This window comes from Chiloscyllium plagiosum, chromosome 7, assembly GCF_004010195.1.
Source record: "Chiloscyllium plagiosum isolate BGI_BamShark_2017 chromosome 7, ASM401019v2, whole genome shotgun sequence".
NCBI classification, from domain to species: Eukaryota; Metazoa; Chordata; class Chondrichthyes; order Orectolobiformes; family Hemiscylliidae; genus Chiloscyllium; species Chiloscyllium plagiosum.
Window position 1 is genome coordinate 102,761,197 of NC_057716.1, and position 25,150 is coordinate 102,786,346.

General features: G+C 44.4%; 1 protein-coding gene across 1 annotated transcript in view; it reads right to left on the reverse strand.

Moving 5' to 3' along the window:
- Positions 1–8,293: 8,293 nt before the first annotated feature.
- The window catches only part of nhej1 (nonhomologous end-joining factor 1), a 297,043-nt gene continuing 280,186 nt past the window's right edge, over positions 8,294–25,150 (reverse strand). Inside the window, exons 6-8 of the mRNA XM_043694287.1 lie at positions 20,813–20,927; positions 13,219–13,340; positions 8,294–10,607 (exon numbers count right to left, since the gene is read on the reverse strand). Coding sequence (XP_043550222.1) covers positions 10,512–10,607; positions 13,219–13,340; positions 20,813–20,927 — 333 coding nt within the window. The 3' untranslated portion in view covers positions 8,294–10,511. The remainder of the gene's footprint in view (positions 10,608–13,218; positions 13,341–20,812; positions 20,928–25,150) is intronic.

Below are 25,150 nucleotides of genomic sequence, written 5' to 3' on the forward strand. Positions count from 1 at the left end.
TTTCCTTCCCACGTGGTTAAAGATGCCCTCCAATGCATCTCATCCACATCCCGCACCTCCGCCCTCAGACTCCACCCCTCCAACCGTAACAAGGACAGAACGCTCCTGGTGCTGACCTTCCACCCTACCAACCTTCGCATAAACCAAATCATCCGCCGACATTTCCGCCACCTCCAAAAAGACCCCACCACCAGGGATATATTTCCCTCCCCACCCCTTTCCGCCTTCCGCAAAGACCGTTCCCTCCGTGACTACCTGGTCAGGTCCACGTCCCCCTACAACCCACCGTCCCATCCTGGCACCTTCCCCAGCCACCGCAGGAATTGCAAAACCTGTGCCTACACCTCCTCCCTCACCTCTATCCTAGGCCCTAAAGGAGCCTTCCACATCCATCAAAGTTTTACCTGCACATCCACCAATATCATTTATTGTATCCGTTGCTCCCGATGTGGTCTCCTCTACATTGGGGAGACTGGGGTGCCTCCGAGCAGAGCGCTTTAAGGAACATCTCCGGGACACCCGCACCAATCAACCACACTGCCCTGTGGCCCAACGTTTCAACTCCCCCTCCCACTCTGCCGAGGACATGGAGGTCCTGGGCCTTCTTCACCGCAGTTCCCTCAGTTTGGAACTAGAGTGAGGTGGGGGAAGGGGAAATGAGGAAACTGTTGAAGTCCACATTGATGCCCTGGGATTGAAATGTTCCGAGGTGGAAGATGAGGCGTTCTTCCTCCAGGCATCTGGTGGTGAGGGAGCAGCAGTGAAGGAGGCCCAGGACCTCCATGTCCACGGCAGAGTGAGAGGGGGAGTTGAAATGTTGGGCCACGGGGCGGTGTGGTTGGCCCAGCAAGCTACACAGTTGTACTAAACCATCACACAGGGTCCTAAAGGATATAGTTATTAGCCTCATACTTAACCTCATCCTTACTGTAGATGGATTTGTCCACAATAGTGTCGGTAAGATAACCACTGCACAGCCCTTGCTGGGATAATGCCCAGACTTCACATTGAGAATAACCTCCATCATGTTATGTGGCACTATCCCTGTGCTAAATGGGACAGACTTCAAGCCAATCTAGCAGCTCAAGACTGGGCATCCATGAGTCAATGTGGGTCACCAGCAACAGCAGAATCAAATGCAACCTATAACCTCATGGCCTGGTATAACTCCCACTCCATCATTACCATGAAGCCATGAAGCCAGGGCATCAACCTTGGTGCAATGTAGAGGGCAGGAGGGGCATGCCAGGAGCAGCACCAGGCATACCTGAAAGTGAGGTGTCAACCTGGTGAGGTTACAACACAGGGCTACTTGCGTGTCACACAGTGTAACTGGCAAATGATTCACCATCAAATTCCAGCAATTTTGTCGGAAGACCTCAAATGAACAGTTCCCTGTAAATCAAGCTCGCTCATAGGATGAATCCTCATATATTTCCAGATATTAATAGAACCAAGATAGTGTGGCTTATTCACCAGATTGAAAAAGTAGAATATCATTTCACTGTAGGCCTTTGATGCAATGCTTTTTATGGCTACACCCCTAATACAGAAGCCATATACAACAAGTTCTCTCCACTCTCTTTTTTTGCATGAAAAGGCAGTGTTATGTAGAGGCTCCACAGTTTCAGGTTTCTTATGAAAAGGTTACTGTTATTTTGCTTCAGACATTAAGTCGTCTACTTTGATTTTGCTTTTTCACTTCGAGTGGGGAGTAGGGCATTGCTGGAGATGGAATTTTGCTCGATTCGGACTCTTTTCAGCTGATCACCCCACTGGAGGGGCACTGATCCCTCACTGGAGGGCTCCTGACTGAGTTGCAGCTAGATGCACCCAAGCCTAGAGATACCAAAGGGTTGACATTTGCGTTCGATCTGAGAACCTGGCATATCAGTTGGCTGTCAAACACACACTGTCCAAATCTCCGTTCCAGCTCACCTCAATGGAAATCAAACAGGGTGTAAAACCACACTGCTGATACACAGCTGCTAGTCTTGTAGGGACAAGAGGAGGCCATTCAACCCCTTGAACCTGTTCTGCCATTCACTGAGTGATCTGTTTCTTAATTCCATCCACCCAATTTAGTTGTGTGACAGTTAATAAAATGGTGATAGGTCTCAGGTTTGTCTGATATCACTTAATGTTAAAACTAAAAGGCCTTTTCCATTCTCACTTCTGAATGAAAATCTTACCATCTCAGTCCTGAATCCTTCAATCGCAATCGCATTTTGTGAGGTGGAGATGGTAGAGGGGGACAGGGAAGAGTCCCACTGATCTCATAATGTAGCCCTCCCCAGGTTCTCTTGTCATTTTGCTGCACTCTGCAGTTCCCATCCCCTACCCCACCCGAACAATCAGAAAGACTATGATAACACAAGGTAGGATAGCCAACATCATTGCTAAGCTCAGCAGATATCAGAGATGGGGCATTCCCAATGGGTAATGGCGTCACTATAATCAGGAGGGAGAGATGCGGCAGGATTATTGCTGATATTAATGCCATTGAAGGTCATGGAGCAATGGTTAGATTCTCTTTTGTTGGAAATGGTCATTACGTGGTATGTGTGTGGCATGAATGTTACTTAGAGTCATAGAGGTGCACAGCACAAAAACAGACCCTTCTAACTCGCCCATGCTGACCAGATATTCTAAATTTATCTAATTCCATTTGCCTGCATTTGGCTATATCCCTCCAAACCCTTCATATTCATATACCCATCCAGATGCTTTTTAAATGCAGTAATTGTACCAGTCTCCATTTCCTCTGTCAGCTAATTCCATGCATGCACCACCCTCTGTGTGAAAAGGTTGACCCTTTGAGTCCATTCTAAATCTTTCTCCTCTCACCTTAAACCTATGCCCTCTAGTTTTAGTCTCCCGTACCCTGGGAAATAGACCTTGGCCAGTCACCCTCTCCACGCCCCTTGTGATTTTATAAACCTCTCTAAGGTCGTCCCTTAGGAATTTGGATATCTTCCACATTTTGTTCTACTTGAACAATGAATACTTCATGGTCTTCTGCTATTTTTAACTGACAAATAATCACCATTCAGGGCCAGTGCGAAAATGTGACTGCTTTTCTTTAAATAGAGCTATGGGGTATTTTATTCGAATTGACAAGAGTCTTATGTTTAATGTCTTGTCCCAAAGCTGATCCAGCTTTCTAGTAACGGAGCACTCCCTCAGCAGTGCATCTACATAAGCTGCTCAAATGAAAACATTGCTGGGCCACCTAACCTTTTTCCCTGAAGGTGGGAGTACCACAATCAAAGTTGCCACTCCCACTCAGTACAGTGCAGGGCTTTTGCATTCTCTCCCTTAGTGTCAATTCAGTGATATTCATATCAGAGTTAATGTTGGGTATTCTCAGCAGGACCAAACACTAGCTGCTGCAGTGATGATCTGAGTCAAATTAATAAATTAATGCCGCTTTCCTAATGCTTGACCTCAGAATTGGAAGTGTTACCAAAGTCAAGGAAAAAACATTGACTCTTTGCTTTCTAAAGGTAGAGAATGGACAAGCAGCCATCAATAACCTTGGAGTAATGATTTATTTCTGTTTATCTTGCAAGTTAACGATTAAAATACAGGAATGGTGAAGGATTCTTTGCTGAATTTTTTTTGCTGTTAAACAAAGTCCTATCATATTGAAATACCTATTCCCTTTGACCATCACTGAGTCTCCGAAAGTTCTGAGATTTATCACAATCTCATGAGAAATCACTGATAAATTTGCAGACAGTGGTTCTCCTTTTGAGCTGGGGTTTGCATTGGATGAAGTCAGAGATAGTGCAGTCTATCTCGGCTCCAGGGAGTCCTAGACGTGCGCTACTCTGGGTGCAGTAGAGTGGGATTCAACGATGGGTCAAGCCTTTGTGTTGGCAAGTCTAATTGAAAAGAGCATGACAACTCTGTTACAATCAGTTCGACATAACAGAAAGTTCTTAAAAATCGATAACGGAAAGTCTCGCAAGCACACAGTGTCTTTGATGATCTCGGCTGATGGTGTGGGGCCAGATTACGTCTAAAACACTTTGCAAGTGCAGGAGGGATATTTGAAGTGTGCTCACTGTTGTAGTATGGGAAACATTTCAATTTGTGCACAGCATGATTCTATAAAAAGCAACGAGGTAGCAATCAGATCATTTGCTTCAGAAATGTTGATTGATACATAAATATTGACCAGGAGAACTCCCAGACTTCATTTTGAAATGGTACAAAGGGATCTTTATGTCATAGAGTCATACAGCATGGAAACAGACTCTTTGGTCTGATCAGTCCATGCCATACATAATCTCATAAACTAGCCCTACTTGCCTGCTCGTGGCCCATGTCCCTCCAAACCATTCCTATTCATGTGTTTGAACCAAATGTCTTTGCAATGTTATAATTGTGCTCACATCCACCACTTCCTCAGAAATTTAAACTACTTAAGAGATGAGGCCTGAGTTATTATCTGAAAGATGGCACATCTAACAATATAGCATTCTATCAGCACAGCACTGGAGCATGAGGCCAGATTATAAGCAGAAATCTCTGCAGTGGGGTTTAAACACAGGAATAGGTTGTTCATCCCCTCACTCCTGCTTCACCATTCAATTAGACAATTGTTGATTTGGATCTTAACTCTACCCTTGGTCCTGTAATCCTCAATACCCTTGCCCACGTACAGCTTGTCATCCATTGGATTATATTGTGTCCATGCACAGGTTAGTAGACTCAACAACTTTAAGGGCATTTAAATGGTCACTGGAGAAACATGTGGATGAAAATGGAATAGCGTAGGATAGCTCGACATCGCGGGCTGAAGGGCCTGTACTGCCCTGTAATATTCTATGTTCTGAGGGAGGGTCACTGGACCTGAAATGTTAACTCTGATTTCTCTCCACAAATGCTGCCAGACCTGCTGAACTTTTCCAGTAATTTATGTTTTTGTTTCGGATTTAGTTCATTAGCCTTTTACTGAACAGTTAGTTCCTTGGTTGGATAGCGGCAGTCAGAGGCTACCATGAGGCTGCTAATCAGTCAGCAAAGACAAGAGGCTCTGCTCTGAAAAGATGCAGTTGCACCAGGCTCTGAACATGAGGATTCAGGAGCAGTCTGGGATCTTGGAAGTGTAGCAAAGTGTTGAGGTTAGGCCTCAGGAGAAAACCCCGAGATGTGCAGGGGCTTGCTAGAAGCTATGAGTCATTAATAGCTCAGTGTGGTGAGAGTGAAAAATCCCACAGCCAGCAGAAGTAAAATGCAGAAGTTGTGCCTGAGAGAAGATGCTGAAGGGCTGTTTCCAGAATCCAACGGAATGAGTCCCAACCGGGAGAGTGAATGACCAAAACAATCATTCGAGACAAACCGTCATGGAATGACTTTTGAGACAATTCTGAAACAAGGGTTTCAGTGGTGAAGAGTTGGAATCCCTCATATAGTTTAACAATACTTGATAACCCACAGTGTCACTGGTGTCAGGGCAAGGTACAGGGCCAGTTGCTGAGGAATCTGTGGGATCTGTCTTTAAGCATGCTCGCTATTTGATGAAGTTAAAAATCATACAGAACCAGGTTATAGCCCAGCATGTTTATGTGGAAGCACTAGCTTTTGGAGCATTGTTCCTTCATCAGGGGGTTATCACCTGATGAACCACCTGATGAAGGAGCAGTGCTCCAGAAGCTAGTGCTTCCAAATAAACCTGTTGGACTATAACCTGGAACTGTGTGATTTTTAATTTTGTCCACCCCAGTCCAACACCGGCTCCTCCAAATCATTGTTTGTCTGTATTTACATCCATTTAATTCTAATTGTAATGTTAGAATATATATCTGCTGTAATTCATATACATACAGCCTGTGTTACTGTTCTACATTTGTAAAGCAAAATTTATTGCTTTGTTCAAAACAATGGAACATTGTGGTTTTATTCTCTCAGCAATTAATGCTTGGGGTCTCTAGCCAGATGGTAACATAAATTTGGTGGTTTGGTCCGTGACTATGAAAGTCTTCAAATCTCCCTGCTACCCACAGCGTTTGTGAATGGATTAGGGCTAGTACAGGAGTACGTGGAACAGGTCATGTTATCCTTGGTGTAAGAAAAATGCTCCTGAAATCTCCTCCACCTGACTTGCTGATCAGAGGAAATAATTTCTCTGTATCCAAACCCCTCAAATCCTTTTATTGTTTTAAACACCACTCAACCTTCTAAACTCAAGGGACTTATTACACTTATGCAACCTGTCCACATGATTCAAGCCTTTTTTGCCTGATACCATTCTAATGAATCTCCAAGGCCACGGCTGCAGGGGCACAACTCATTGCAGTATTCCATAAGGACTTTGACCAAAGCTTGCCAACTGTGCTTCATTCTTGTTTTTGAATCAGATGGGTGTGGGTTCGAAACCAGCACTGAGCAAATAACCTAGGGTGACACTTCAGTACGGTCGCGTTACACTTTTGAAGTTGTTGCCTTTCGTATGAGACATTAAACTGATGCCCTGTCTGCTCTCTCAGGCAGAACGTAAAAGATCTCTTGATTACTATTTCAAAGAAAGGCTTTCCTCCGGTGTCCTGGCCGATATTAATCACGCAAATATTTCAGCTTAAACAGATAATTTTATTGCTGTTTGAGGGAGCCTTCTAATCTTAAATTGGTTGCTGCATTTCCACTTTACGACAATGACTAGACTTGAAAAATTAATGTTGTGTCAACCTACCATCGTGAAAGATGACGTAAAAAAGCAGTTTCTTTCTACGAATAGCTCGATTGCAGGTGCTTATGGTTATTATTTTGATCTGCTCATGGCACCTTCTGGCACCACAGGTCTTTGGTACTGATTAAGAGTGGGAACTCTGGCTGACTTTTTATTTCTTTCTCTCTTCATCCAAATTCACTTTGCTGGAACAAATTCAAGCACTCCCACCACTGACTAAGCACGGGCATTGTAGGTGAGATCTTCAGAATGCATATGGCCAAGTATCCTACTGAATACAGCCACTGGGAAGAGTTCAAAACTAACAATGATAACACAGCTCATCTGTTAGAACAGAAGTAACAGGCTGCCGCATTCACAGAAATGAAAGTTTCCCTGGAGGATGGAATGGAACAGCGTGTTAACACCTCTGGGACTGAATCCAATTTAGACAACATGGAGTGGGGATGTCCATCTCCGCCCTTTGACAGCTGAAGTCCTCAATGTGCATGGTCTCCAACTCCCAGTGGAATGCCCCTGGCTTCTTGCAGTAATTGGTACTAATTGGGCAAATGCCTGTTGGCTAAACCACAGAATTTATACCAAGCTGTTGTGGTAGGGTGGATGGTTTTCTTCTGAGTGCTGATGCTTGGAGTCCAGGCAGAAGGACAACTCTGACCTGCGACCTAAGGTACCCAATCTCCTGTTCCCTATCCTTTGGCAGTGTCAGGAATTGGGGAGCAAAACCCACACCCCCGTCGCCTATTTTGACTAACTGATTGAGAACCCTTTCCCAGGAAATATCATTGGATTAACTTGCTGTAAAGCATGTCACCTTATTATATGTGATTGGTCTTTCTTGTAATTAAGGCTGTGTAATTTTCAATTGTAATTAGATTAGATTAGATTCGATTCCCTACAGTGTGGAAACAGGCCCTTTGGCCCAACAAGTCCACACCAACCCGCCAAAGAGCAACCCACCCAGACCCATTCCACTACATTCACCCCTGACTAATGCACCTAAGACTACGGGCAATTTAGCATGGCCAATTCACCTAACCTGCACATCTTTGGACTGTGGGACGAAACCGGAGCACCCGGAGGAAACCCACGCAGACACGGGGAGAACGTGCAAACTCCACACAGACAGTTGCCCGAGGCCCGGGTCTCTGGCGTTGTGAGGCAGCAATGGTAACCACTGAGCCACTTCACCACGGAACACAGAAGCTTCAATCTCTGTGTTGCTGGACAGAATTGCGTCAAGGCACCTTAATTCAATAAACTAATGACCCTTGCTTTTTGAATGGACTGCATTTGTCAATTCTTTTGACCGATCTCAAACCAAGTGCCCCCTCGAGGGGTCTTAGATCTTCGTTTTGCTCTCCTCTTCCTATGTATGCTGCTTAATCCGAGCTGGATAGCTGACGGCCAACAGCACAGTACTAGGAATGAGGATACTGGCTGAATTTAGTGGGAGAGAGCATGATATTTGGTGGCTGATGTAGAAGCATTCTGAAAAAAATTGGAAACATATTAACTCCAAGGGTTTTTGCTTGGTGTAGGAAAGTTAAAAGATAAATAAACACATGCACCGAAACAAAAAGGACCAGCAATTTGTGAATTTTAAAAAATATCTTTATTTTAACGTTCAGTTTTTTTTAAAAAGAAAGTAAAAGCAAGATTTGTAAAAGCAACATTTGTTTAGTTTAAGGAGGTATTTACACAATATTATGGCAGCAGGACTTTTCACACTTTACCAATCTTTAAAATGGAAAATGGACATCAAAGGCAGAGAGCTCGAGAAATTCACACATCATTCAATTGTGATAGCAGCCAGTTTAAGGAAAAGGGAAAAAGGGGAAGAGGGAAAATCCTGATGTAAAAACTAGAGGCAATTTATTGTGCATGGAGCAATAGTTAAGTCATTTAAAAAGCAAAGGATACTGAAGCCAAATTCCAGGTAAGATTTTTGTCATCACGATCAGTTTTCAGTGTTTCCTTTGAAACATAAAATGAGCCCTTTGTAAAATGAAGTAGATAGCAGTTACTTGCCAAATTCATACCATCTGTTGCCCCCAAGTTGGCAATCTTGAAGAGCCTTTAATTAATTAGACAGAGTAATTACTCTTGCTGGCATAGTGGTAATTTACAACTATTTAATTTAAATTTGGAATGATGAATGCGAACCTATAAATCTTGCCGTCTAAACCAGGTTAGGGTGGGTGTGGGAAACCGGAAAAAATTGCTAATGAAGAAATAGTGATTAGCGGGTTCTGAAATTAAAAAGTGCCTGCAACATCCAAACCAAGTGGGAGTTTAATAAAAGTTCATTATCTTTTAAAACATATTATAGAGTCCTTGCATCAGTCTGACTGACAAGTTCTAAAGGAAGTCCTGCCAGTCTGATTATTACCAGAGTTGTCGACATGACAAAATATATACAGTTTAATAAAAGTTCTGTAGCCAGCACTCTTTAAAAATTTGGTTGCATTAAATGGTTATAGTACATCTGGGTAAGGGAGGAGAGATGCACTGGAGAGGATGAAGGAGTGACAGACAGTGAGGGGGAGGGAGAGAGACAGAGAGAGACAGACAGACAGAAAAAGGGCAGCAAAGGAGAGTTGCAGAAGAACAAAATAGGTTTGACAACAAGAAGTGAGAGAGGATGAAAATGAGCCAGCGTGGTGGAGATGTGACTGACAAAAAAGCCAAAACGTGGAAAGGGAGGAAGGAAAGAGAGTGAATGGACAGCAGTGGAGAGAAACGAGAGACAATAGGAAATATAAACAGACAAATGAATTAGAAGGGAATGACAAGAGAAAAATAAATAACATGAAGTAAAAATTAAACAGAGAGATGAAAAATCAAATAGCAAAGCCAAGAATATAAGAGGAAAGCGAATAAAACGGAATGGAGAAATGAAGAGAAAGAGAAGAGAATGAGAAATGAGCGAGATGAAGACACAGAGGTTAGGAGATGGATGAAGGAGAGGAGTGGGGAAAGATGAGCAAAATTAAAGGTTAAATAGAGATAAGGGCAGACATGTAGTTAGACCGATCCTCTGATACCAAGGTTATTCTGAATAAAATTACAGGCACTTAAATTGCATGTAAATTACTGGGAACGGTAAGATGACCTGCTCGCTAGAGTTTCACCTTAAGTAGGGCACTGAAAGGGAAAACGGAGTCAGTTAGCAAGTCTGTCTCAGGCATAGTTTACAGGGAGATGGAAACAAGGCATGCAGCTTCCTGCTCCTCAAATTCTCCTATATGTTGTATTGCAATTTTGCACCTTGGAATTTAAAGTTAATTCCGATTCTCCTGGTAGGATTATTATAGTAAACTGAAAATTAACTCAACCAGCCTCCACAGTCGTCCTTTGGAAACAATTACCACAGCAATCATCATCATGCAAATGAACCCCTTCAGTCAATGGAACAGACAAGTCTAATAAATTCGACACAGTTCTTGACTGCACACTTAAAGGGATCTTTTGCAGAGACTCACTTCCTGGGACTACAGAAAGTAGGACTTCCCTGGGGACTTTATTAAGTTGCTGTTAAATCTTGGGAACCTCATTTGGTAAAGTTTGAGCCGAAATGTGAAATGTTGCTATAGTTCTCAATCACTCGCAAGATGACTGTGAACAAACTTCAATGTAGGGAAGAGGACGGAAGCTTCATAAATTGAATGAAAATGCTGCTGACACCATCCGCTGTGTGACTGTCATGGCCTCTGCCTGTGAGATATGGGGCTGGAGTGCGAAAGTGGCAGAGCAGAGGGGAGGGGAATACGGAAGACGTTCTCCTTAAAATACAATGCCATTGGCTTTAAAATCAACTAAAAATTCCTTTGCTTTTCTTTTTCTTCTGCTTTGCAGTGGAAAGAACAGAATTTCTTGCAGCTGCCGAAGTGCGAAGACTGTTGGGTGCCTGAAATATAACAGGGAGAAGAGATTAGCACAAAAATGAACAATCATAGTTTTACATGCAACATAAGATCATAAGAACTAGGAGCAGGAGTAGGCCATCTGGCCCCTTCAGCCTGCTCCCCTATTCAATAAGGTCATAGCTGATCTTTTCATGGACTCAGCTCCACTTACCTGCCTGCTCACCATAGTTCTTTCATTGTTCAAAAAAAATCTATCTTAGCTTTAAAAATGTTTATTGAAGTAGCGTCAACTACTTCCCTGGGCAGGGAATTTCACAGATTCACAACCTTCTGGGTGAAGAAGTTCCTTCTCAATTCAGTCCTAAACCTGCTTCTTCTAATCTTGAGGCTGTGCCCTCTTGTCTTAGCTTCATCCACCAGTGGAAACATCCTCTCTACTTCTCTTATCTATTCTCTTCGTAATTCTACATGTTTCTTCATAGAATTCTAGTAGATTAGCTAAGCATGACCTGCCCTTCATAAACCCATGCTTTGTCTGCCCAATGGGACAATTTCTATCCAGATGTCTCCCGACTTCTTCCTTGATCACAGATTCAAGCTACAGAGGTTAAGCAAACCAGTCTATAATTCTTCACTCTTCTTAAACAGTGGCATCACATTTGCTGTTTTCCAATCTGCTGGGACTGTGCCAGAGTCCAGTGAATTTTGGAAAATCACCATCAGTGCACTTGCTATTTCTCCTGCTATCTGTTTTAGTACCCTGGGATGGATTCCATCAGGGCCAGGAGATTTGTCTATCCTTAGCTCCATTAGCTTGTCCAACACTAAATCGTCAGTAATAATGATTGTTTCCAGGTCCTCCCTTACCTTTGTCTTTGTCAATGATTGGCATGTTATTAGTGTCCTCATTGTGAAGACCGAAACAAAGTACCTGTTCAATGCCTCGGCCATTTCATCATATCCCATAACTGAATGCCCCTTCTTATCCTCCAAAGGACCAATGTTTACATTAGCCACTCTTTTTCATTTTATATTTATAGAAACTTTTGCGATCTGTCTTTATGTTCTGTGCTAGTTTTTTCTCATGTTCTATCTTACTTTTGTTTATTGCTCTTTTTGTGACCGAAACAAAGTACCTGTTCAATGCCTTGGCCATTTCATCATATCCCATAACTGAATGCCCCTTCTCATCCTCCAAAGGACCAATGTTTACATTAGCCACTCTTTTTCATTTTATATTCATAGAAATTTTTGCGATCTGTCTTTATGTTCTGTGCTAGTTTTTTCTCATGTTCTATCTTACTTTTGTTTATTGCTCTTTTTGTGACCTTTTCTTATGACTTTTTCTTATGACCTTCCTTCATTCTCATTTCTCATGCCAAATCCTGTCCCTATTTTGTGACACTCAAACAGGAGAAGGCAATTTAACCCACTTGGTTTGGCTAACCTTGACCCATTATCCTACTATATTCAAACACCGATTTATTCTTTCTCACTTATTGAATGAAGAATTACTGTTATTTGCCAGGGGGTGAAATTGGCTGGATGATTAATGATTAAATGTTAGTTTTTCTTACTGGATCTCAAGTTATCAATGGTTGGGTTTTGATTTCCACAAATCAGCACCATCCTTGTTGAAATCCTCTGCAAAGATTTGAAGACATGGTAGATTGCCCAAAACTTCTCATAGCATGCTTTGCCATATCTCACACAAAGTCAATCTTGCTGTAAAGTTCTGAAAAAAGGTCACTGGACCTGAAATGTTGACTCTGCTTTCTCTCCACTAAGTTACAAATCAGACAACACCAGGTTATAGTCCAACAGATTTAATTGGAAGCACTAGCTTTTGGAGCTCTGCTCCTTCATCAGGTGGTTATGGCTCATCTGGCGGACAAATGGCCCTGGACAGGTGGACAACCACCTGATGAAGGAGCGTCGCTCCGAAAGCTAGTGCTTCCAATTAAACCTGTTGGACTATAACCTGGTGTTGTGTGATTTGTAACTTTGTACACCCCAGTCCAACACCGGCATCTCCAAATCATGACTTCTCTTCACTAACGCTGCCACACCTGCTGAGTTTTTCCAGCAATTTCTGTTTTTGTTGCAAAATGTACTGGGCGATGTATTTTAGAATTCATTCTTGGGCTACTTACATTGTTGCAAGGCTAGCATTTATTGCATATTCCTAGGGGCCTTTGAGATGATGGTGGTGACATACCTTATAGAGTGGTACAGCATGGAAACAGACCCTTCGGTCCAACTCATTCATGCTGAACAGATATCTTAAATTAATCCAGGTCTGTTTGTCAGCATTTGGCCTATATTCCTCTCAACCCTTCCTGTTCATATTTCCATCCAGATGCCTTTTAAATGTTGTAATTGTACCAGCCTCCACTACTTCCTCTGGCAGCTCATTCCATACACCCACCATCCTCGGCGTGAAAAAGTTGCCCCTTAGGTCCGTTTTAAGTTCTTCTCCTCTCACCCTAAACATATGTCTTCTTGAATCGCTGCAATTCATGTAGTGTCAGGACTCCCACAGTACTCTTAGAAAGGGATTTCCAAGATTTTCAACCCCCATGGTGTTGTTTAATGAATAAGTAAGATGACAGGTAGGCGGGCAGTCAAACAGCTCCCAAAATGTTCATCTACCTGGTTCTTGACTTTTGAAGTCCCTTCAGGAGTTAGAGTGACATCATCTTCTTTCGTTTCAGCTGAAGTTACATTCTGTTCGTCTCCAAGACTAGATTGAGGATTCCCATCATCCTGCTCTCCTGCAAAGATGAAGAAATGCTGCAATTGAATGGGGGTAACCACAAGAACAACATATAGCCAGCTCCTCATGCATTCAGAAAATAAACCACAGAACTTATCCAAGTGTCCGTGCTTTGTCCATGTATGTTTTACAGTAAGGTTTGAGATTTTTGTGCTGTGATTATTAGTGACAGATTAGGGATATGAGGCATTGTATGTGTCTCTGTGTCTGACTGCTTGTACCTGTGTAGCTATAATCATAAGACTGTAAGAGGGTGTAGCAGACATTGGCCAATCAGCCAACTCAGTCTGCTCCATCATTCAATAAGATCATGGCTCATCTGATAATTCTCAACCCCATATAAACTGAAAGAACTGCAGATGCTGTAAATCAGAAACTGCTGGAAAGCTCTGCATGTCTGGCAGCATCATGAAGAGAAATCAGAGTTAACGTTTCAGGGTCCGATGACCCTTCCTCAGAACTGATGTAGCTAGGAAAATGTTGGCTACAACAGGAGATCGGTGTGGGGAGGGATGAGGAGTAAGCGATAGGTAGGGATAGAGCCCAAAGAGAGAGTGAAGAATAATTGGATAGATAAAGGAGTGGATAGAGCGCTGTCTGGAAGAGTGAATAGCTGATAATGGAGACTGTTTTGTGGACAATAATAGGTAGTGTGTAAATACAGACTATGTGATAACAAGGCCTAGTGTGGGGGGTTGGGGGCTAGGACATGGGAGAATTCAGGCCCTAAAACACCACCAACCCAACTGCCCCATGGCTGAACATTTTAACTCCCCCTCCCACTCCGCCAAGGACATGCAGGTCCTTGGCCTCCTCCATTGCCAGATCATAGCTACACGAAGCCTGGAGGAAGAGCGCCTCATCTTCCGCCTAGGAATCCTCCAACCACAAGGGATGAATGCAGATTTCTCCAGCTTTCTCATTTCCCCTCCCCCCACCTTTTCTCAGTCCCAACCCTCAGACTCAGCACCGCCTTCTTGACCTGCAATCTGTTGTGGAGGACAAGAGAAGGTGAGGATGAAGGTGCCTAGATGGGTCAGACCAGACTGAGGACCCTATTGATAACAGTGCTGGGGAATCCTCAGTTGAGCAAGAAGGTGGACATTTCGGAGGCTCCCTTTTCGAAGTTGACCTTGTCAGAACAAATGCAACGGAGACAGAAAAACTGGGAGAATGGAATGGAGTCTCTACAGGAAACAGGCTGCGAGGGTGTATAGTCCAGGTAGCTGTGGGAGTCAGTGGGTTTATAGTGGATATTAGTGGCTAGTTTATCCCTAGAAATGGAAACAAATGTCAAGAAAGGGAGGACTCAGAGACAGACCAGGTGAAATTGAGGGTGGGGTGGAAATTGGAAGCAAAATTGATTAATTTTTCCAATTCCGGCTAAGTGGGGGAAGCAGCACCAATGATATTATTGCTATACCAGAGAAAGAGTTGTGGGTGGTGGCTGGATTGTTCCATGTTCCCCACAAAGGGACAGGCATCACTGGGGCCCATGTGGGTAACCATGGCCACCCGCTGGCCAAACGGAGGGGGGTGGTGGGGGGTGGGGACGGTTCAGGCCTTTGCTCCAGGAAGAAGCGGAGAGCCCTGAGACCATCCTGGTGGGGGATGGGTGTGTAGAGGGATTGCACGTCCATGGGAAAGAGGAGGCAGCTGGAACCTGCAAACTGGAAATTCCAAAACTGGTGTAAAGCCTCAGAGGAATCACAGAGGTAAGTGGGAGGGGACTGGACCAGGGGAGAAAAGCCTGAATCAGAATAGGAAGAGATGAGTGCTGTGGGGCAGGAGCAGGCAGAAACAGTGGGTCTGCCCGAGCAGACAGTCCTGTTTGTGAATTTTCGGAAGGAGGTAAACGTGAGCTGTTTGGGGCTGAGGGGCAATCAGCTTGGACACAGTGGGGAAGGGGTATCACCAGATGAAATGGCATCAAAGATGGGTGACTGCTTCGCAGAACATCTATGTTCTGCCCACAAGAAAAACTGTGAGCTTCCAGTTGCCTGTCACTTTAACACCCCACCCTGTTCCTGGCCAACACCTGTGTCTCAGGCTTGTTGCAGTGCTCCAGCAAAGCTCGGCACAAGCTGGAAGAACAGCACCTCATTTTCCATTTGAGGACCCTGCAGCCCACTGGACTCAATATTGAGTTCAATGATTTTAGAGCTTAAAATGTGTTGCTGGAAAAGCGCAGCAGGTCAGGCAGCATCAAAGGAGCAGGAGAATCGACGTTTTGGGCATAAGCCCTTCTTCAGGAATGAGGAGGATGTGCCAAGCAGGCTAAGACAAAAGGTAGGGAGGAGGGGATTGGGGGAGGGGCTTTGGGAATATGATAGGTGGAAGGAGGTTAAGGTGAGGGTGATAGGCCGGAGAGGGGGTGGGGGCGGAGAGGTCGTGAAGAAGATTGCAGGTCAAGAAGGCGGTGCTGAGTCTGAGGGTTGGACTGAGAAAAGGTGGGGGGGGAAGGGAAATGAGAAAGCTGGAGAAATCTGCATTCATCCCTTGTGGTTGGAGGGTTCCTAGGCGCAAGATGAGGCGCTCTTCCTCCAGCCGTCGTGTAGCTATGGTCTGGCAATGGAGGAGGCCAAGGACCTTATTGAATGATGGAGCAGACTGAGTTGGCTGATTGGCCAATGTCTGCTACACCCTCTTACAGTTCCCCTTGTCTTTACCTCTCATCCCACCAGCATCACATCCCGAGAATCATCAGCTGTCATTTCTGCCACCTCCAGTGAGTTGCCACCACAGACACATATTCCCCTCCCCTCCCTTGTCTGCCTGCTGCAGGGACCATTCCCTCTGGGACTCCCAGTCCATTCTTCCTTCACTCCCAATATCACCCCCCACCTCCGATAGCTCCACGGCACCTTCCCCTGCAACTGCTGAAGGTGTAACACCTGCCCGTTTCCCTCCTCCCTCCTCAGTATCCAAGGGGCCAAACATACCTTCCAGGTGAAGCAGCACTTTACCTGCACTTCACTCAATCAAGTGTATAGAATTCGCTGCTCACAATGTGGAATCCTCTACATTAGAGAAACAAAGCACAGACTGGGAGATCCCTTCGCAGAACATCTACGTTCAGCCCATCATGCCTGTGCTGGCCCATAATAAAACAAATCTAGCTGCCATTCCAATCCCACATTCCAGCTTTGCAAGTAACCATTTTTCGGACACAGGGATCATTTTGAATAATTGAGGGTTTCTCCATTGCCAAACCAGACACCAACACTCTCTGGGTGAAAAAGACTGTCCTCAAGTGCCCTCTACCCCTTCTGCCAATCACATTAAATCTGTGCCTCCCCTCCCCCCTTGTGGTCGAACCTATCCAATCTTTCCACATGGCTGCAGTTTCTAAGCCCTGGCAACAGTCTTGTAAAGGAGCAGAAGAATCAACGTTTCGGGCATAAGCCCTTCTTCAGGAAGGCTTATGCCCGAAACGTCGATTCTACTGCTCCTTTGATGCTGCCTGACCTGCTGCGCTTTTCCAGCAACACATTTTTCAGCTCTGATCTCCAGCATCTGCAGTCCTCACTTTCTCCTAACAGTCTTGTAAATCTCTACAGCATTCGCTGCTCACAATGTGGTCTCCTCTACACTGGGGAAACAAGGGGTAGGCCGGGGGAACACCTCGCAGAACACCTATGTTCTGCCCACCACAAAGACCCTGAGCTTCCAGTTGCCTGTCACTTTAACACCCCACCCTGTTCCCTGGCCAACATCCCGGTCTCAGGTTTGCTGCAGTGCTCCAGCAAAGCTCAGCACAAGCTGGAAGAACAGCACCTCATTTTTTGGTTGGGGACCCTACAGCCCTCCAGATTGAATATCAAGCTGATCCTCAGTATTGTATTGGAGTGGGAGTAAAGGGCATAAATATAAACTAGAGAAAATAAATTCTGATCAAATACCAAGAATAGCATCATTACACAGAGGCTGATAGTCAGCTGGAATGTGGAGTTTAGGGACTTTACTGTCAGGAGAGTTTGTAGCAAGAAATGGATAGGCTTGGGCACTTGAATAGCCTTACTTCTGTTTTCTGCCTGGCTTAGCTGGTGACATTCTTAATAAAGGTTGAAAGAGCTGCGGATGCTGTAAATCAGAAATAAACACAGAAATGGCTGGAAAGGCTCAGCAGATCTGAAGGGTCACTGGACCCGAAACGTTAACTCTGATTTCTCTTCTGTTTTAAGTCTCAACTCCACTTTCCTGCCTTTCCCCCATAATCCTTGTTCCCTTCCTGATTAAAAATCTGTCTGTGTCAGCCTTGAATATGTCTAATGGCCCAGCCTCGACAGCCCTCTTTGGTGACGAATTCCACAGATTCAATATTCTCTGACAGAAGAAATTCCTTCTCATCTCTGTCTTAAATAGGTGACCCCTTATTCTGAAATGATGCCTTCTGGCCCCAGACTCTCCAACAAGGGGAAACAACCTTTTTGCTGCTATCCACGAAGAATCTTGTATATTTTAATAAGGTCACCTCCCATTCTTCTAAATTGAAATGAGTACAGACCCAACTTACTCAACCTCTCCTCATAAGACTAGTGAACCTTCCTTGAAATGTCTCTACTGCCAATTTATCTTTGTTTAGATAAAACACCTAAAATGCTCACACAATTTCAATATGGTTTGAGACTAGTGCCTTGTAGTGTTTTAGCAATTTTATACTCCATTTCCCAATCAAAGTAAAATTGGAGAAAGATGTAAAACAGGTTACTGATTAATGAAAAAGAGTAACTAAAGTGGACATTGGATGAGCCTGAGGAATTAATAACAGGAAAGAAGAAAACAACAGAGAGCTTTCTTCCTTGCTCCTTTCAGTGGAGCAGGGCCAGCATTCATCACCCATCCTTAATTGCCCCTGAACTGAGTGGCTTGTTGAGGGCATTTCACACAACAGTCAAGAATCAACATGGCTGTGGGTCTGGAGTCATATGTAGGCCGAGGGGAGAGAATTCTCAAAGATTCACAATTATCCCAGTAATGACAATATTGCATTTATGATCTTTCACAACTAACCCTTCCACAATTTGGAAGGCCTCATCAGATGCTTCAGCCTTCTCTTTCCTAGAGAATGATGTCTCCGTCAGTTCCAGAATTTTCTGATTAATACAATCTCTCTGTTCTGGCATCAACAATGCAGATTTTCTTTGCACATTTATTAGGGGCTTCTATGTTCCTCTGCTGCTATTAACTGTCCTGTGTACATGTGAAAGGGTGTCTTACACTGCATTTACTCCAGTGCTGAGGCTGGTTCCTTTAACCTTCTCAACAAAATCCTGAAGAGCCAAAAGTCACCACCTGAGTTTTTGAACACTGATATCAAGCCTCACCCTTTGGCCTTAATGGAGATATAGTGGTAATATCAATGGTCTAGTTATCCACAGGCCCACATCCAATGCTCTCAACACAGGTTCAATTCCCACCATGGCTGCTGATGGAATTTAAATTCAATTAGGAAAACAGACAGAGTCTCTACAGCCTCTCCCTATAGCTCAAATCCTCCAACCCTAGCAACATCCTTGTAAGTCTTTTCTGAACCCTTTCAAGTTTCACAACATCCTTACAGCACAGAAACAGGCTCTTCGGGCCAACTCGTCCATGCTGACCAGATAACCTAACCTAATCTAGTCCCATTTGCCAGCACTTGGCCCATATTCCTCTAAACCGTTCCTATTCATATACCCACCCAGATACCTTTTAAATGTTACAATTGTACCAGCCTCCACCACTTCCTCTGGCTGCTCATTCCATACACACACCATTCCTGTGTGAAAAGGTTGTCCCTTAGGTCCCTTTTATATCTTTCTCCTCTCACCCTAAACCTATATCCTCTAGTTCTGGACTCCCCCACCCCAGGGAAAATATTTTGTCTATTTACCCTATCCACGCCACTCATGATTTTATAAACCTCTATAAGGTTTTATAAACCTCAGCCTCTGACGCTCCAGGGAAAACATCTCAATGACTCTAAGCAGTCTGTAGTATAAAACTACAAAAATGATCTGATTCACTTAGGGAAGGAAATGTGCCGTCATTATCATCTGACACTAAATGCATAGCAATATGGGAGGTGATGGCACCGGACTAGTAATCTGGAACCCCAGGCTAATATTCCAGGTCATGGGGCTGAATCCTAATAGCAGATGGTCATGGACCGCTGGTTTGTGATGCAGAGTGATGTCAACTCTCAAACCAGCAAGGAGACTCCTTCTCAATCGCTTCCCTTGCCTGAGGAATGATTGCCTCTCTCTATAGAGGGAGTGGGTCTATGATGACTTTACGTCAGATGATATAATTTGAATTCAATAAGGAAACTAAAAAGCTAGTCCAATGATGACCACGTAACCACTGTTGATTGTTGTATAGGCCTACCTGGTACATTAAGGCCCTTTAGAGAAGAAAATCTGCCAACCTAACTTATTTTTACCTGGTCTGGCTCACAGGTGACTCCAGACCTACAGCAACATAGTTGACGCTTCTGAAAGAGCCTAGCATGCCACTGGTCAATGGCAATTAGGGATGAGCAACAAATGCTGGCTTTCAGAGTGACACCGAAATCCCAGGAAAGAATAAAGCCCACATGATAATGCTCTTCCTGGGCACTGATTCACAATTCTCAACAACTGTCATCCTCTGCTCCCTTATCTTTTCATTTCATACATCCTCCAACATAACTGGAACTGACTTCCATAGAAAGCATGGTGTTAATTGTTTCATTTGAAGTAAGAAACAAATCAAATTGAGAAAGAGTAAGAGAGAAATGAAAGAAAAACATGAAGAGCAAAGGAAGCGATGGGAGGAACAGAGGACCCGGACCCAAAGAAAGAAGGGAATTCTCAGTCTCTGTCTTGCCCAGAAACTTGCTCCTCAAAAATGAGATCTTCAGCTAAGTATCTGACCACCTGTCTTTGTTAAGTCTTTTGAAGTCAAAAAGTGTGATGCTGGAAAAGCTCAACAGGTCAGGCAGCATCCGAGGAGCAGAAGAGTCGATATTTCGGGCATAAGCCCTTCATCACACATTCCTGATGAAGAGCATATGCTCGAAATGTCGACTCTCCTGCTCCTCGGATGCTGCCTGACCAGCTGTGCTTTTCCTGCCCCACACTTTTTGACTCTGATCTCCCGCATCTGCAATTCTCACTTTATCATTAACTCTTTTGTAGCTTGGCAGTAAGTTTGGATTGGCAACATCCCTCAGACGTATTCTGCAATTCTTTATTACAGCAAAGTGGTTTACAGATGAAAATTGTTGTGCACACCACTGGAATGAGACATAGCTGAGAGGTGTGAGCAAAAATATATGTGCTGTTCTTCATATTAATTCGTGTTGCGATAAGGGGAGAAATTCAGTGTCATGTGCCATTGGATTAACTGCCCATCCCTGCCAGTTCCTCCAATCCTGATCATTGGTCCTTTGTGTCAGTTTAGCAGGACGTGGTTTCGAATCATGATATATTTGTTGCAGACACCTACCTGAGTCCTGCCCTCTTTTTCGCTTCCCTTTGGCTGCTGCTATCATTGTGTAGAGATTCTGGAGCTCAGAGTTAAACACTCTCCCATCTTGTGTGCTAATGGCCTCAGATAGACACTGCAAAAAAACAGATCACAAGGCGACAGGTTAGAGTGGAATGTCATTCCACGTTTTCCAAACTTTTGATTGGGGACTTGCAGGTTCCCCTCATGTTACTTTTTATTTGCTCATAGGAGGTGGGCATCCTTTGCTAGGCCTATATTTATCGCCCATCTCTACCTGAGCAGGTAGTGGGAAGCTGCCCTATTGAACCGATGCAGTCCTAGTGGAGTTAGTACATCCACAGTGCTGCTGAGAAGCACGTTCCAGGAGTTCGAGCCTGTGACAATGAATGAACAGTCACATAGTCTCAAGTCAGGGCAGTGTGCGCCTTTGAGGGGAACCTGTAGTTGGTGAGATGGTGCTGTGCAAGTGATTCCAAGCAGAGACCAGTCTGCTTTTAACAATGCAGTGATGTTATAGAGGCTTACTAAATTATGAGGGGCATGGATAGGGTAAATAGGCAAAGTCTTTTCCCTGGGTTTGGGGTGTCCAGAACTAGAGGGCATAGGTTTAGGGGAAGATATAAAAGAGACCTAAGGGGCAACTTTTTCGCGCCGAGGGTGGTGCGTGTATGGAATGAGCTGCCAGAGGAAGTGGTGGAGGCTGGTACAATTGCAACATTTAAGAGGCATTTGGATGGGTATATGAATGGGAAGGGTTTGGAGGGATATGGGCCAGGTGCTGGCAGGTGGGACTAGATCAGGTTGGGATATCTGGTCGGCATGGACGGTTTGGACCGAAGAGTCTGTTTCCTTGCTGTACATCTCTATGACTCTAATTGCAGTAGATTTCAGAGAGGGTCCAGAGAATTAATTCAAATTCTACCAATTCTAAAAAGTGGACATACAATGTTGGGTGAGTCCAGAAGTAGAGACTTTACTTTAAAATTAGGATTTGCCCTTCTAGGACATGGACAAGGGATAATTTTTTCTCTCAGATGGTTGTGCGACTTTAGAACTCCGGCTGAGAATATAGTAGAAGTGAAGTCACAGAATATTTTTAAGAAGGGGGTAGACAGAGTATCATTACAGTTATTGGGGGTGGGAGTGAGTGTGGAATTCAGAACACAAATGAGATTAACCCTGACCTTACTGAATGACAGAGCAAGCCTGTAAGGTTGAACAAGGAGAAAGTGAGGACTGCAGATGCTGGAGATCAGAGCTGAAAATGTGTTGCTGGAAAAGCGCAGCAGGTCAGGCAGCATCCAAGGAGCAGGAGAATCGACGTTTCGGGCATGAGTCCTTCTTCTGGAATGAGTCCTTGGACTCCTCCATCCCCAGAGCAGGTCCTAGGACTCCTCCATCGCCAGACCATAGCAACACGACGGTTGGAGGAAGAGCGCCTCATCTTCCGCTTAGGAACCCTCCCTTGACCTCCTTCCACCTATCGCATTTGCAACGCCCCTCCCCCAAATCCCTCCTCCCTACCTTTTATCTTAGCCTGCTGGACACACTTTCCTCATTCCTGAAGAAGGGCTCATGCCCGAAATGTCAATTCTCCGGCTCCTTGGATGCCGCCTGACCTGCTGCGCTTTTCCCGCAACACATTTTCAGCTATAAGGTTGAACAGTCTATTCCTAACTCATATACTTGTAAGTTACCAAACCAATGCAACCACTTGGGAAACAGGATGCCTCCACACAACATTTTAGAAATACTTATTCATAGGATGTGAGTATGAGTGGAAAGCTCAGCAGTTATTCCCATCCCCTCAAAGCAGTGATGCTGAGCCTACATCTTGAATCCAAACTGATCAGCTCGGTAAAATAAAACAAACAGCTGAGGATGCTGGAGATCTGAAACCAAACAGAAAGAGCTGGAGAAACTCAGTATGACTGACAGCATCTGTACAGAAAAAAAGAGTTAACGTTTCATGTCCAGTGACCCAGCTTCAGTTCTGATGAAGGGTGACTAGACTCGAAATGTTAACTTGATTTTTCTCTCCACAGATGTTGCAAGACCTGTTGCGTTTCTCTTGCACTTTCTGTCTTTGGGACAGGCACTTGCTGGGCCACTTCAGAGGATAATTAAGACTGTCCCACTCTTCAGTGGATATGGAATCAAATGTAAATCAGACGAAGATAAGAATGACAATTTCTTTTTTTATAGAATCCCTACAGTGTGGAAACAGGCCCTTCAGCCCAACAAGTCCACAATGACCCTCCAAAGAGCAACCCACCCAGACTCATTCCCCTATATTTACCCCTGGCTAATGCACCTAACCTAGGCATCCCTGAATACTATGGGTAATTTAGCATGGCCAATTCACCTAACCTGCACATCTTTGGACTGTGGGAGGAAACTGGAGTACTTGGAGGAATCCCATGCAGACACAGGGAGAACATGCAAACTCCCCACAGTCAGCCAAGGATGGAATCAAACCTGGGTCCCTGGTGCTGTGAGGCAGCAGTGCTAACCACTGAGCCACCATGCCACCTCCAAAAAGGAATTAGTGAACAAGATGGGTTGTTGGATGCTATCATTATTGTTATACAATAATCACTGCCATGGTTTTTTTAAAATCTCATTCACGCGATGAGGGAGTTGCTTGCCAGGCCAGCATTTTATTGCCCATCCCTAATTGCCAGAGGGCAATATTGCTGTGGGTCTGGAGTCACACGTAGGCCACACCAGGTAAGGATGGCAGTTTCCTTCCCTAATGAGAAGAAAAGAACCATCAGTGAACCAGATGGTTCTTTTCTGGCAGTCGACAATGGATTCATGGTCATGATTAGACTCTTAATTCTAAAAATTTCTTTGAATTCACAATCTGCTGTGGCAGGAACGCGGGTCCCCAGAACATTACCTGGGTCTTTGGACTAACAGCCCACATAATATCATTCTGCGAAGTGAAAGCTCATGGTGTAGGGGATAACATCCAAACATGGATAAAAGATTGGCTGGCTGGCAGAAAACAGTCAGCATGTATAAATGTCCATGTGATAATTTTAATGGGCTCTGATTCACAATTCTTTACCGTCTTCCTCGTTCCCTTTCATTTCATACATTCCCCAATCAGAACTGGAACTGACTTCAGTGGTGGAAAGCATGGCATCAATTGTTTCACTTGAACAAAAACCTTGTTTGATTTGATGAGTGAAGCAGGGGTCAGTGCTGGGGGCCTCAGCTAATTTCACATTTTGACTATTTACAACAATTACCTCGATGAGGGGAACAAAGGTATGGTGCTGATAATACAAAGACTGGTTGGAAATGGTGTGCAGACGACATGAGGAGGTTGCAGATGCGTATGTATAAAGGGCATAGAATGAATAGGCAGCATCTGGCAGATCCAGTGCAATGTCGGTAAATGTGATGTTCTTCAGTTTGGCAGAAAGAAAAAGAAAGCAGAGTGCTATTTAAACAGAGACTGACTGCAGAATTCCAAGGTGCAGAAGGATCCAAGTGTGACAGTCATAAAACGTTAGTATGCAGGTACAGCAAATGATTAAGAAGATTAATGGAATGCTATCCTTTATTTCAAGAGGAACTAAACAGAAAAGTAACTTTGAAAAACTTTTCATTTAACCCTTTCTTCAGGTCAAAGGGATGGCCTGTGGGTATGGCCCATGGGCCCAGTTATGCCTCTCTCTTTGTGGGATATGTGGAACATTCCTTGTTCCAGTCCTACCCAGGTTCCCATCCGCAACTCTTTCTCCAATACATCAATGGCATCATTGGTGCAGCTTCCCTTTCTCACCCGGAATTGGAAAAAATTATCAAATTTGCTTCCAAATTTCTACCTTGCCCTCACCTTCAACTGGTCCATCTCCAAGTCCTCCCTTCCCTTCCTGACATCCCTGTTTCCATTTCTGGGGATAGGCTGGCCATCAATATCCACTCCAAGACCACTGATTCCCACAGTTACCTTGATTATACGCCATCATACTCTGCTTCCTGTAAACACTCCATCTCATTCTCTCAGTTTCTCCACCTGTGTTATATCTGTTCTGACAATGTCACCTTCTGCAGGGGCCCTCAGAAATATCACCTTTCTCCCCACTACCACAGTCAACAGGGTCCTTAGCCATGCCCGGCCCTTCTTCTGCACTTTGACCCTCATCCCCTCTCTTCCCTCCCACAACAATGATAGGGGTCCTCACTTACCACCCCATCAGCCTCTGCATTCAAAGCCACCATTTGCATTATCTCCAACCGAATGCCACAAATAGACACCTACTCCCCACCCCTACCCCTTTGTCAACATTCCACAGGGACCATTCCCTCTGGGATACTCTG